Source organism: Larus michahellis, chromosome 5 (genome assembly GCF_964199755.1).
Source record: "Larus michahellis chromosome 5, bLarMic1.1, whole genome shotgun sequence".
In the NCBI taxonomy this organism is placed as follows: Eukaryota; Metazoa; Chordata; class Aves; order Charadriiformes; family Laridae; genus Larus; species Larus michahellis.
In genome coordinates this window covers 28,154,226-28,168,872 of record NC_133900.1, presented here as the reverse complement: position 1 = coordinate 28,168,872, position 14,647 = coordinate 28,154,226, and the positions used below count along the sequence as shown (strand labels likewise).

The window sequence follows — 14,647 nt, the reverse complement described above, 5'->3', positions numbered from 1 at the left end:
GCAACTGCATCTAGCAGGATGCCATGCTGCTCGCAGGGTAAAAGTCTCAATTTCCAAAATGCCACAGAAGCATCAACTGTAATGAACAGCACGTGTACATTTTTTGCGGGACAGATTTGCAAGTGTCCCAGACTGATTTAACTGAAGTAGGTGGCAAAACTCCCACTGATTTCAATAAAACCGGATTAGGGCAGCGCTCTGGAAATCTCATCCAGAGTGATTTATTGTTTGTGGCACGGCTAACAGGTTGATTCTGCTGTCATTGCAAACTCTCTTCTACTTTTGACAGAATTAAAAAAAATAACAACGCATTGCTCCAACTTCTCTGAAGCTCCAATTTATTTCCCTGCCTTCAGCATCAAATCCTTTTAATACAGGGTTTAGGCTGCAACTTGGGTTACAAGGCTTCCAAAACAATAATGAAAACTCCTTCACGTCCCTGCTTGGCTGTGCTGATCTTGGCAGTGGGAGGCTGCGAGTTAAACACGTGCTGTATGCCCAGCTTTTGCCTCCCTGAAGCTGGTGGGTGGAGAAACATGACTGTGGGCATTCACATGATGGCTAGCATTGTTGAGAGCAAGAACGAGGTGGTATGAGGTGCCACAAAAAGAATTAGAAGAGGAGGAATGTAACCTTGAAGCATGTCTCTGAGGGACAATGTCTCCTCAGCCTACTGCTGAGGAAACGCAACTTGTGTCTTACCCCTTTCTCCACCAGAGACACACTGCAGCCATTAATGAAATCGGCATCAGTGCACCTTCTGAATGACAGGACTGGGGTGGAAAACAATTTAAGGAAGGAATACTACCAGCACAAAGCAGACTTCTGGGAATGTTTTTTGCAGGCAGCACACACTCTTGCACATACCCGCAACACATAAAAGGAAACGGGACTTACCAATCTTGACAAGCTGCATCCACTGGACTCCCTGGGTGCCAATTGCCACCAGAGAAAAACCAATCGTAGCACCTACGATGCAATGGGTGCCCGATATCGGGAGTTTCAAGAATGATGCTATTAGCTGCCAAACAGCAGAACCTAAAAAAGAACCCAACCGTATGGTATAAACAACAACAGTAACAATAATGTCATGCAGAAAATCCTTCGCCAAGTACCCACATTCTTTTACGAGCGCTGCCTACACTCCACATGCACAACAGAGATCTCCTAAAGCGAGTTTTGTTCCTGTTTTGTCCCTAAAAGCAGATACTAAGACAGTTCAATAGCAGCTTTGAACACTGCATCTTACTTATGACTTTTTTTTACTAACAGCTCCTTATACGGCGCAACAGCTCTGCTTTTTTTTTTTTTTTTTTTTTTTGTAAGTAAGTCTTTCAGTATTTACAGCCTGTCTGACTCAATACACAAACTGCTCCCAGTCTGCATCAAGCTCAGAAAACCTCATTCTTGAGAGCTGGACCTGGAAGCCTCCGAGTGTGAGGAGGCATCCACTGTTTCACTAATGAACTACCCATGCTCCTAAATTCAGATACCACCAGAGAAAGGCTCAAATTGTGGGGCAGGGTGTTTTATGCCTCTTCTCAGTGACGTGCCGCCATCCGGAGTCCTCTATAGGAAAAAAGGACTGAGGAGGAAATAAGGACTCTCTGACTACCTTCATTTGCAGCTCATTGCAGCACTGGAAAAATTCAGAACTGCAGAAAAGGCTTATCTTAGTCATGGAGTCAACAAAGATACCCATGGCATAAGGAAATAAGATCCCCTAACTAACTAAGGGATAGTGGCTAATGGTCTATAAAGTAAATGCGATGCTTGGTGCCCAGCAGATGGCCCAAGGAAGGGTGTTCACCAAGAGTGCTGGAGAAAGAAAAAAAAAATATTACAAAAAGACCCCAAGCACCAGAGAGGATGCCTTGTATTTTTTTTCAGTCCCAACTTTCGATAGTTAGATCAGACCACAGTGGGCCACCAAGCCCTCAAGCACACAACTCCATGCTCTGACTCATTTTCATGTTGCAAGGACCCAGGTTCCCTACTCCTCTTGCAGTGGTGCTAACCTCAGGACACCAAAATTGTTTCAGCAGTGACAGAAGCTTTCTGTGGATCTCGCCTAATATTAGAGAATTCTTAGAAAGATCTCATCTTCATAGCCTTAAAACTAAATCTTCATGCAATCAAACTGCTATAAGAGATTCTGTATTTTTTTGGCTCATGCCACCTCTCTTAACAGATCTCCAGCAGACCACAGGTGATAAAGCAAGGCTGCCGGACATACGCTGTTAGTCAAAATGCCAGCCTCCATCCTCAATTCCAACAGGAGAGGATGGTTTGAAGGTCTTGAAACAGAGCCATCTGCAAATGGTGATTTGCTGGCATCATATGCAGCTACATTTGGAAGTCAACCAGTTTGTAAAGCTGATCTCTCCTGGGGTACTATCCCAAAACAACTGATACTCCTATTGCTATTGGAAATTCTAGATCAAACAAGGAACACCTGCTCTTTAGTTTTTTGGCTTCTCTTCCCATGTACTAAAATAAAAATAAATACACTTTGAAACCTTTGACATGAACTTAGAGATCAGCAAGTGGAAGTGAGGTGAAAGAGAAAACAGATGGTAAAATCTGTAAAGAGCCAAATAAACAGATAAGCCAGCCATAGATATGTAATTATGAAGTACTCAGTCTAAAAAATAGGGAAAATGCAACCAAGTCACAGCTGCATTGCAAACGTGTAGTGAGAACTGGGTTTTTTGTTGGGGGGCAAATAGAGGCACTATTTCTTATTTAATCAACTTCACCATGAAAATAAACAGGAGAGCAAGAGGGAAAGTGACGGAGGACAGATGGATGCTCTGAGAAGGACAACACGTGGTCTAAAGATGTTTAAGAAAGCACATTAAGGAAAAGAAAGACATACAAATCAAGCCAGAGCAGGACTTTCCTCTGGGGCTTGTAATGCCTTAACTACCTACCTCAAAGCTTTAACTCCTCTTTAACACAAAATGCACGTTCCCAATTTTCATCTTTGCAAAACTAACCTATGAAGCAGGAGGCTCACTTGATCAGTCAGAGTCTCGAATTCACAGAATCATAGAACGGTTAGAGTTGGAAGGGACCTTGAAAATCACCTAGTTCCAACCCCCCTGCCATGGGCAGGGACACCTCCCACTAGACCAGGTTGCTCAAAGCCCCATCCAGCCTGGCCTTGAACGGTCTCAGGGATGGGGCAACCACAACTTCCCTGGGCAACCTGTTCCAGTGTCTCACCACCTTCACAGTAAAGAATTTCTTCCTAATATCTCATCTAAGTCTCTCCTCTTCCAGTTTAAACCTGTTACCCCTCATCCTATCAGTACACTCCCTGATAAACACTCCCTCCCCATCTCTCCTGTAGGCCCCCTTTAGGTACTGGAAGGGGCTATAACATCTCCCTGGAGCCTTCTCTTCTCCAGGCTGAACAAGCCCAACTCTCTCAGACTGTCTTCACAGGAGAGGTGCTCCAGCCCCCGATCATCTTTGTGGCACCCCTCTAGGCTCGGTCCAACAGGTCCATGTCCTTCTTATTTTGGGGGCCCAGACATGGATGCAGTACTCCACGTGGGGTCTCACCAGAGCAGAGCAGAGGGGGAGAATCACCTCCCTCAGCCTGCTGGCCATGCTTCTTTTGATGCAGCCCAGAATATGGTTGGCTTTCTGTGCTGCGAGTGCACATTGATGCCTCATGTGGAGCTTCTCATCAACCAATTCAGACTCTTCATGCCTGCTGACACTGTGGGCACATACCCTTTCCTCCTGGTTGCTGTCTCCTAAGGAGGGTTGGCTGCAGACTGCCCTGACCAAGAGTCGCCTGAGCCGGCTGTCGGCTCAGGGTGCGTTTCATGCTCCCCAGCTGCTGAAGGCACCGCATCCATTCTCCTGAGGCTCTGGTGCTGTGTGACAGCCACGAGCACTCATCAAGTACCACGCCACCTGCAAGACTGGGTTAGTACTTTGCTTTGCTAATCCTGGCTGGGATGTCCTCTCTGTCCATGGCATCTCCTCAGTTGCACCAGATGCAGACTTCAGCTCCCACCAGGACCTCTAGAACACCGCTTGGGCAATTCCTGACAATAACCTGACAATTAGTTAATGCTAGGGAAGTACTACAATTTACCCCCAGGAACAAGAGTCCCTAACTTCCCAACTGCCTAACAAACAACATCTTAATATGCTACAAATTATTACAAAATGTTACATTTTAACATTTTAATCCCATTGCTCCCTGCTTCTTTCTCTCTTAGGAGAAAAGGTCGCCCTGAAAATCACCATCTGCTCTTTGCTGCAAGCATCAAAGGATCTTCCAGCAACATCTGGAAAGAGAATACAGTGACTTTTGGTCTCTCTCAGACCATTGACTCATTTAAGCCTCATCGAAATTCAGAAGCTAAGTCCATTTGCAAAAACATGATCATGAGGCACGAGAGAACGGGGCGGGGGGGAAATTGCAGAGCAAAAACAGAAAGAGGAGAAGAAAACATCTAGGAAGGCTCTGAGAAAACACAGGAAAAAATATCACACATCCAGAGAAAAGCTGGAAATGGATTTGAGGAAAAAAAAAATTGAAATCTGCAGTTTGTAACTTGTGATTAATTCTGAGATTTAAAATGCAGAATTTCTTCTTAATGCCCTTACTGGAGGGAGGGAATGCAAGTGGTCATGAAGTTCACACAGGCTTATGTAAATATGCATGCAAATAAGTTGTTTTCTCTGAGCTTCTGGCCAGTTGCCTCCACAGGGGGTATCTGAGACTTAAAACTTTGCCCGGCCAGGATCAGGGTGCCATAAATAGATACAGAAAAGGAAAAGGACCCTCCCTTCAATGGGGACCATGATTGTCAAGAATGTGAAGGTCAGAAGATGCAGGTCACTTACATTTCAGACAGTGCACGCTGCTCCCAGGCACGCGCCCGTGGGAAATGATGGAGCTATCTCCAGAAGCAGAAGGCTAAATGATGCAAGTGGAGTGGTACTACGAAGACAGCTTGAGGGAAAGGCCAGAAATCTGCGGCTGACCTTCTGAGGCACCGGGAAAGAGGAACTGATGGGGGTGCCCAAGAGCATTTGATGTGGTTTAAGTTGGCAGCATCACAGAGGGACCATTTGGCGAAGCGTCTGCGGTCCCAGCAGTGACTTCTCGCTAGTCAACCCCTCTCCCCCTTGGGCAGGGGAAGGTGGCCAACCCTCAGGAGGCTCAGGAGCAGTAAAAGCCCAAGTGAACCACCTCCCTGCTCTAAGCACACAAAGCCACCTCAGACAAGTCCAGAAACTGGCACTCAATGTCCATCTTGAGCCATTAAAATTTAAAAAAAAGGCCAAATTTTCCCATTTCCCCAAAGAAATGGGAAAATAACCGCATGTAGTAGACCTCTGCACGGATTCACCTATCTCATGTGCAGGTCCTGCCTGAAAACTGTGGGGAGGTTCAAGGGGGTAGGTGGAAATAATATTTAGGTTAGGTTTAAGGAAGAAAAATCTTTGAGTGGAGCATCCCTTTCAAACAGAGGACGCTGCGATGCTGGTATAAACCACCTCACGCTGGCGTGGGATGCCAGGGACCTGCCAGACTGAAGAAGTGGTGGTGGGACGGGCAGGCTGGCCCCTTGCCTGGGCTGTGTCTCCCACAGTGAAAGGGTTTCCTTCCTGCTGCCTCCTGCTCTTTAAAAGCAGGTTTGCTATTGATCCTTGAGGGAGCGCTCCAAAAGCGCACAAAGCCTCTTGCATATAAACAAAGAGTAAATACCGTGGCTTAATGTTACTTACCTCAGAATACACTATTTGTTCTAAACGGAGATTAATTTAACTGCAAACAAGAGCACGCGGAGCAGACTCTAAGGTAGTCTGAACTGCTGTCGCTTTGAGTCAGAAAAATTAAAAAGACCTTACTATCTTTACTGCTCCTTTAATTTTGCCATGGACAAGGGTGAAGTGTATTATTAATTGCAATCACTCAGCTAGACAATCAGTTTAAGCGAATATGTTTGGATTTTCTGTAATTTTTTGAAACGATTTAGGTAATTCCTTCTCGTACGTATTCATGGCAAACTGCTGTTTCTGTAGGATCTTCCGTACAGTCACAAATGCTATGCTTGCATGTTTTCCATGTGCCATCAAAAAAATCTCCAAAATAATTTTTTCAGTACCCTAGGAATACATATATATGATTCATTATGTTAAATGTTTTTTTCTTCTATTAGTTAAATGGCTGAACCATTGAAAAATGTAAATGAATAGAAGCATTTAAAAAACACAGGAGACTAAAAAAAGGAATACAGGCCCCTGCATTCACAGAAAACCAGAAGTGCAAATACAGAAGATGCAAAGACTTAATTAACAATATTCACAAGGAACAGGATGACAAACACACAACGAACGTTACTTGGAATAGGAAAGTATTACTTACCAACCATTGCACTCACTTCTCCTGCCATCAGCAGCTGGACGGTGCTGTTGTACAGGTTAACATCAATGATACCTTTCCGAATCGTTTCTCCTACTTTTGCTCCCAGTAATACTGAGCCAGTGGTTTCAAAAACCGAAGCCAAAATGCAAGCCTGGCGTAAAGTAACAACACCAGAGCCCACAGCCGTTCCGAAAGAATTGGCAACATCATTTGCACCCACCGAAAAGGCTAAAATAAAAGCAATGATAAAACCCACAATGACCATCCACAGGTACCCATCCGTTGCCATCTTTCCCCAAACCGTAGATTAGCTTCCCCTTTGCAAATAGTTAATAGTCAAGGCTGGAGGGCACCGTAACGGATTTGGAAAGCAGATTTCTTGTAAACAATGAGTTCTCTCTGGAAAGTGCTGGGTAGTGTTAGAATGTGAAGAAACTGCTAACTGCTGATTTTCAAACTACTATAAATACTGTTCATTTGGCTGCCTTCGGTCAGCAGTGAAACACATTCCATATTTTGCTCCCAAACTGGTACAACTGCGATGTTCTGTCCTGCAACAGAAAAAAAAAAGGGAAAAAAAAAATTAAAAAAAAAGGGGGGAATACTCAGCAGAGCCCGTAACAATGCGTGTTTTCAGAAGTAAACAGATGATTTAAATCCACTAATGGGGTCCTACCTCAGCATGTGACCGTTCTAATCATAAAGCAATTCAGAAAAGGTTAAAATTAGGTCACCTCCAAAGCAATATGTTTCTTGCAATATCACTGACCGAGAAAACCTTTTGAGCAATTTAAAAGGATTTAGTTGGGGGTTTTGTTTGTTTTGCATTTACCGAGCAGTGCGATAAGCTCTCCTTCTAGAAGGAGGATCCTTTTTGGCTCTTTGCACCCAGTGAATATAAGACACGTAGAATATATAGACCATACCATGCAGCCTGATTCCCAGCTGATGTATATCACCTAGCTCCACCGACCTCAGCAGAGCTCTCACGAGGCTATCAGCGGAGACAGGGACGCACTCCTTTTTGAAAAATGATTTTATCTCTATGCCTGTCTAGGAAACACCACCGAAAATACTCTGAAAAGCATTAATATTCATCTATTACTGTTATCACAGCTTCTCAGTCACTGAAATAGCACAATAATCATGACATTCCCATGTATTCCTGCAGGTCTAGGGAAGTCTATTAAAAAAGTTTTTGAGCTCTCTGCTCTTACCTATAGACAGTTACCATTTACTAACAGGTTTATTATATTCAAACCTTCAAACTAGACACCTTCTAGTATTTCTTTTGATGGTTTCAGTTTTATGACTGCCTTTTGAATTACATTTTAATTAGTCTAATCAGAAAAAACGAGTGAGGTCTTTCAAACCGAAAAAATGGACAGAGAGAAAGGGACTTTAAAAAAATAAAACCTTCACCATCCAAAAGCCTGTTAAGCAGAGCGACAAGGCCCACACTGATGTCAAGCTGGTCAAAAGCTAGAAGCAAATTTGCCAAACCACCTGTCCCTTCTGCTGGCTACTTCTCTTCGGCTAGCAGCCGCCATGACAACGTCCCATGCCACCCTCTGCTTTCCTATCCATATTGTTTGGCTCCAGAAAAGTGTCATTTTGGACATGACAAGGGGTCAAATTAACATGTAGCAGCAAATACCCATCAGCCAACTCCACCCGTTTTAAGAAGCATTTCAAGAGACTAGGAGTTATCAGATGAAATGCCCGAAGCCCACCTCCTGCTCTCTCTCAGTTTCCCCACAGTCACTTCAGTCTCATACCCATGGTTTCAAGACCATGCTTAATTTCTTTCGATGAATCCAGCGTAATGTAGGTCCTGCGGTGGCAGGGAGAAAGGTCTCTGAAACCTCTGAAATAATAGCAAAACTAAAAAAATAAAAGAAATTTAGGACATTCCTAAGATGCTAGATCCTCGAGAACAACCAACAGGAAAATACCACATCTATACGTAAGTGTTTCCTAGAAAACCCTGAAGTTGATGCCAAGGATTGATGTTTTCTCTAGAGATACATATTCAGCAGAAAAGATGTCCCTCTTTCTTTCTCCAGGCTCCAAACTGGCTGAACAACTGTCACTCCAGTGTTTTCCAGACATGAAGCAGACATCAATCCTTGAACGCCTTACACTTTAAAATAACATCTCAGAAGGTCTTAGCGGCTAAAAACATTTGTATAAGGATTTTTATACTATGAGATAACATGTGAAAATGAAGTACCAATGCATTTTTGATGTTTGAAGACTTGTTGCCTTTTATAATTCATGAGCTCTCAGCCCACTGAGTGGAAAAGGACTTGACAGAGACAGAAAAGGCTAACAATATTTGGAAGAAACAATTAGAGTTAGCACTTGTTTGCCTGTGAAGGAAGACAAAACTCCATTAAATCCATTCATTAAAAAGATTCTATGATGTATTTCAGATTTTCGCTAGGAGGTGAAGTGCTGGACTAGGGTCCTTCCTTGATCCTGAAGATTAATGATTAAATTCTTCATTCCGAGTGGATTCACACAGTACCTTTGCCAAGTTAGCCCCTGTGCCTCAGTCTCCTCTCCTGAAAATGGGCAAAGTTGACTGAGATCCACGCATGCATGCACAGACACTGGCAGACCCATTTCCTTCGGACGCACAAGATGAACGCTATTCCCAACAGAGATGTGTCTTTTGTCCACTTATCAACCAACCTACCAATTTACTGTGGTAACCCAATTTCTGGGATGAGGAAGAGCAAGGGGAATTGTGACATTCCCCCACTGCAAGGGAGTTCACGGGACAATGTTTGCCAAATCTGGTTCCTCCAGCCACAGCAAGTCCCTGCAGCTTCCAAAATAAACCACTAAGTCACAAGGTTGCCTTTATTAGCTTCCCCGGGAGGGAGGGGGAGAAGAACTCCAGATGGTCCCAAAGCAATTAAGACTTCCAAGCTCCTAAAACTCCTTGTGAGTCTCCCAAAGTTTGTCAGCAGGGCTCTTGGCAAAGGGCTCTGAGAGGCAGCTACATAATCTCCCTCCCCGTGAAATGGGATATACGGCCTCAGGAGAAAAGGGTGTCTTAAGTAAGAAGTCACCCCTCCTGTCATTTTATGCAAGGTGATGGTTCGAAATAGAGCTTCCTCCAAAAATTGGGAGGCTCAACTTGACGTCCATTGCGTTTGCACAAGTGACAGAGCACAGCAACAGCCAAGCCTTGTCTTTAACAAGATGAAAATCCAAAGGAAAAGAGGAAAGGGAATAAACACATGTTTAAAAATTAACATGCAGCCAGCATGTGAACGACTAGGTGCTACTACTTTCAACCTTAAATAACTGCAAGAGATGTTAAACGTTTAAAGAAAGAAATAGAAAGAAAGGGGGAAAAAAGGCACATCTCTGCTGAGAAAGTTTTCAGAAATGCAAAATATCCTGCAAAGTAGGCCAGTGACTAAATACAGACTAAGTCTTCTAGCATGCTTCTTTCTAGAGCCCAAAATACATCTGGCATGCTCAGACATGCTGAGCTATGCCCCTCATCACCTAATCTAACCCAAGATCCTGTGGTATTTCATGTTGTTACTGGGACAAAAAAGAAACTGGAAAAAATGCCGTACAGTAGGGAATGGCAGATCTTCTGGTCTCTGCATGACAGGTGGGAGCCACTAGCCCGTTTCTCTCCTGCACTTATTTATATTTCATAAACACGCCCCTACATGTGCCAAATGCAATTCAACCTGACCTGGCAGATGCTAGGGAATCCTCCCATTTACCTGCAGGACCGACACCTCCTCTCCACCAAGGCCTCCGCAGTCGGCTGCGCCACGCTCCTGCAGCAGAGCCCGGGTGGAAAAGTTCGTTTTCCTATTTACCCCTCAGATAACTCTTCCTGAGCCAGCCCAGCCTCCACTGCAGCGGCCGTGCTGCCAGCTCAGCCCTGGGCATCGGCAGGGCAGAGGAACTGTGTTAGCGCCGGGGAGCTGCAGGACCCCAAGCTGGAGCGTGCATCTCTGATGGCTGATAGAGCAAAAGGACATGCGTGGAGATGAAATTTCAAGTTGTAAGAAGCTAATTTTGTGCTAAGGCAAGATTTTTAGCTAATATAGTTTGCTTTAATCCACAATTAGAGTATCATACTGAGGAATTGAAGCTTTTAACTTCAACTGAGATTGAAGTCCGAGTTGAAGCCTTTAACTGTTTAAGTGGACTTAGAAACTTACAGAACTTGCCCCTCAGTGAGAAAAGTCTGATTTTTGGAAATGCTAAGCACGTCCCTCTGCCTCACTGGCAGATGATCCAGACACCCCCCTCGGACTTTATTTTGTTGCTAGCTAAACATCTTGTTGTAACTCTGTCAACACAAAGTGCACTTTCTTCCCTAAGGGAAGAAAATCTAGGTAAGGAAGCACCTTGATTCATGCAGAATGACAAGTGAATCCCCAGGAAAAAGTCAGAATCTCCTGGTATCAGGAGATCATTTTAGGACATGTTTCTATATGGACACTTACTAAGACAGCTCTCCTGGAAACTATTCACAGTACGCTTCTAAGCCTAGACAGGTTTTTAGGGAAAAAATAATATGAAATTTGAAAAACAAAGTTGTCATTTTTATTATTTTGCTTGGGGTTTTTTTGCCAAACAAATTGCTGCAAAAGAGAACACAGAAACATCTAACAACAGGGACGAATGGTTAAATAAAAGCTCAGGACAAAGTTCAAAGTCTAGGGCAGCAATCAGAGTGCATTACCCATCAGCAATCCAACTGCGTGACATAAAGGAAACAGAGACACCCCCCCCCCGCCCCCGATGTCCTTTAATCTTCTTTTCACAGAAAATTAGGGAAGAACCTATTGCACTTCTGAAACACTGAAAGGTATATAAATCATACCATAGGCAGCTCATACCATATATATAGATCATACGATACACAGCTCTTCTGCTCTCAGAAGTTGCCCCATGCTGCGGCTGAAAACTTGCTCCTACTTCGGATGGGACAGAGGCTCAGCGAGGTCCCGGTTTTAACTGTTTTGTTGTTGCCCAAGTATGAGCAAAAAATCAAAAGACAGCAGCTAATGTAGCATTTCTGAAGATAAGTCTTACAACTACTCCACATTATGACAAGACAGACGGGGGGGGACGATTTCTTTTCCCTGCAGTGTTGAAAAAAGCAGACATTTCATGATAGACGGTCGCACTGAATTTGTACTGACAGGCAAGTTCACTCCTAGTTACCAGCGTCTGAAAAGTCTGCCCCAAATGCTTACCAGACAGCAGCTTCTAGGAGGTTATTCCATACCCCTCTAATTTCTGTATGTTGCTCTTTATATAAAATCGATCTGTCAGGCTTCCCACCTATGTATATAAACTCATACCAGACCTGACATTCCAGTGTATCGGCACTAAACACAGCACTGCACAGAAACCAAGCCCGATTTATAACCAAAGCTATTAACATCATTCACATCAATAGTCCTTATCGTTTCCAGTCGGTCCTCGGGCCACAAGGCTCACAAGTTGTCTACTTTAAATTACTAATACTACATTCATGATATGGAAGGTGGTATTAATTCAAGTGGTTCAAGACTAAGAACATCCCTATATGGCTCTAAATTACATGCACAGGACTTGTCACAAGGCCAAGCATGATGCAAGGTTAATGCTCCAGTACACAAAAAGCACCCTCAACTTACTTTAAAAAAACATCAGTTACTGCATCCACAGAAGAAGGTTTTGTATCAATCAGTTCCTATTTTAACACGTTCTCAATGCGTTTAAGCATACATCACGCTACTACTCGATATGGAAGCACGACTGAAGTTGATCGCTTTCCAAGGACTCCCATCCAGCTTAACATTGCAGAGAGGGACTGTCACCGCCAGCTCCCAAAACTTCCAGAGGATGCTTCCTTTTCTTAGCCCCTATCAACCTCTGTTCCCACCACTGAAAGGTCAAAAATGCATATTAAATATTTAGCAGGAGATTCTGTTGCTGAAAACATTCCCTAAAAACACAGACAGCAGTCACGTTTAAGCAGCAATTCTACAAACAAGTAAGATAGGTAAAGTATCAACAAGTCCTTGTTGTGCATTTGCTGATAAATATCTCTTTCTCTAACTAAAGGACAATGTGATCCTTCAGTGACTGAACAAAGTCCTTCTAACAAGCAAGTGGTTTTTATGATTCGACACTACAGATTTTTAAGATCCATTCAGAGAAAACAAGTGTTCATGGTTATGGAAAACATGTTTTACAGAAGAAAACCATGCACAGAAATCTTTAAAAACTCACCCAGAATTTAAAAGTTGTTTCAAAAGAAAAAGAAGCTAAGTTCTTCCAGCGACTTGCCCTCTCCTGATTGTAAATACAGGCTGAAGTCTAAAATAGACATCCTATCATTCAGCACAGTCACATCTGAACATGCAAACTTCCAGAAGGGAGAAAGAGGGCTATAACTTACACCAGGCAGTTCGGGGATAAAATTCACTCCGGCACAGGAGAGCACACAAGCCAGCACCGAGAAGCATCAATGCAAGTCCAGAGTCTTATTCAGTAGGTGAAAATCTGCCTCCTCTTAAGCAAAGAATTCTGCCGGGGGTGGGCACTGATAAAACACAACACTGCGTCACGACTGCACTAGTGAGACAAACCAATCCAATGAAGCTCATATTAAAAGCAACAAAACGTTCCCTTTTTTTTTTTTCCCCCCAAGCGTAGGCATAGACGAGAAAGGAAATCTCATTTTTGACGGCCAGCTGGGAGTTTTGGTGAAATCAGGTAATCTCTGAGGAGCCCCAGGTCTTCTATTCACAAGCACGCTTAAACGCATGCTGAATTCCAGTGCATGTGACAGTAGGGTGCATACACCCAATTTGGGAAACGTGTTGCATGCTTTTTACTTTATCCATGTCAGCAGAGGTCTCACAGGCTACACAGACTGCAGAAAGTTAAAGATGTGCACAAGTTTTGACTGGAACGACGCCTAAGCAAGCAACTTAGCTTTCAACAGTTCAACCTAAATTACCCAATTCCAAATTCCTTCAACCACTTTCCTTTAAGTGGGAAACATTTTTGCATGTATGTCAAGGCAAAAATAATGTTTGCCTAAAAGCACCCAGCTTAGCTTTTTATAAAATATTTGCTTTAATGCTATATAGCGCAATTAAGCCACTTTATTCAGCAAAAAGGAATGTAAATCAAAACTGCATTGTCACAGTTTAAAAATCTGACAGACACAAATTTATTTGGACACATTTATGGTTTATAAATAAATGATTTTTAAATTTAACTTTTAGGTTTTACTCCATTCTGAGTCACTCAAAGCCATGGCATCATATTCCAACATAATAAACTTACATCGGTAAATTTTCTGTGTCCTGAACATTTGAGAAAAGCCAAGTCATTGATTTAGATTTGTAAACACAGACTTGGAAACGTAATTCTTACCTCATCTATTTTTTTCAAGTTTGAATAAAGGGTATTTCTCAACAAAGAGGCAAAAGTTTTCTAAATTGGTTAAATTCAGCTGAAGACGATATTCAGGGATAATTTGGTAAATCTGAAAAGTGGTTTACATTTCTTAAGAAAACTCACATGGATTAGTAAGCCTACATCATCTTCTGCAAAGAATTAGGGCAAAACTCCAGCTAGAAATCTGCAACGCAGAGATGACATTAAAAGTCCCCAACAAAGAAAGAATTCTAAGTATCAGGCCATGATTCTTTGTAAGAAATGCTGACTCTTTATTTAAGGTCAATACCCAACTACTATTAAGCTTGCAATATTAGTGCTAACTTTGTGAAAAGCTGCATCTCCTAAGTCTGGTTGTAAAGTCTTTCCTTTACATCTGTAATAGCTGGCAAACAGGCTTCCCAGTTTTAGAAAAGTGAGAGAGGTTGACACTTTGACACTGGTTTTCCCTTATGTACAAAAGCAACATATTTTAACAAGAGGATTAATCTTTTCCTGCAGATCTAAACACATCTTAATGCTTTTTTTTTGTTTTGTTTTACAAGTAGCATCAATCAATTCAAATGAGAATGATCATAATTGTAAACATGAAGTCAGCCTGTATTTATAAGTCTGGAATCCAAGGTTTTAAGGAAGTGAACAAACACACACAGAGAAACTTTCTTGCAGCACTTATCTAACTTTATAAAGTAAAAAAAAAAAAAAAAAAAAAAGAATGCAAAATATTATTCCATGTTCTCTTTATAGCTGACAAGTTGTTGATGTCTGGCTTGGTAAAGCTCAAACCCGAAGGGTCTG

General features: G+C 42.7%; 1 protein-coding gene across 14 annotated transcripts in view; it reads right to left on the bottom strand.

Moving 5' to 3' along the window:
* The window catches only part of SLC20A2 (solute carrier family 20 member 2), a 58,553-nt gene that overhangs the window by 26,226 nt on the left and 17,680 nt on the right, over nucleotides 1–14,647 (bottom strand). For 5 of the 14 annotated variants that reach the window (XM_074589349.1, XM_074589345.1, XM_074589338.1 and 2 more), the window contains exons 2-3: nucleotides 6,401–6,951; nucleotides 898–1,038 (exon numbers count right to left, since the gene is read on the bottom strand). In XM_074589349.1, the coding sequence (XP_074445450.1) occupies nucleotides 898–1,038; nucleotides 6,401–6,689 (430 nt within the window). In that variant the 5' untranslated portion in view covers nucleotides 6,690–6,951. Of the gene's footprint in view, nucleotides 1–897; nucleotides 1,039–6,400; nucleotides 6,952–12,072; nucleotides 12,323–12,670; nucleotides 12,760–12,839; nucleotides 13,301–14,647 lie in introns of those variants that run through there. The other 9 variants (XM_074589344.1, XM_074589348.1, XM_074589343.1 and 6 more) reach the window with 7 other exon arrangements.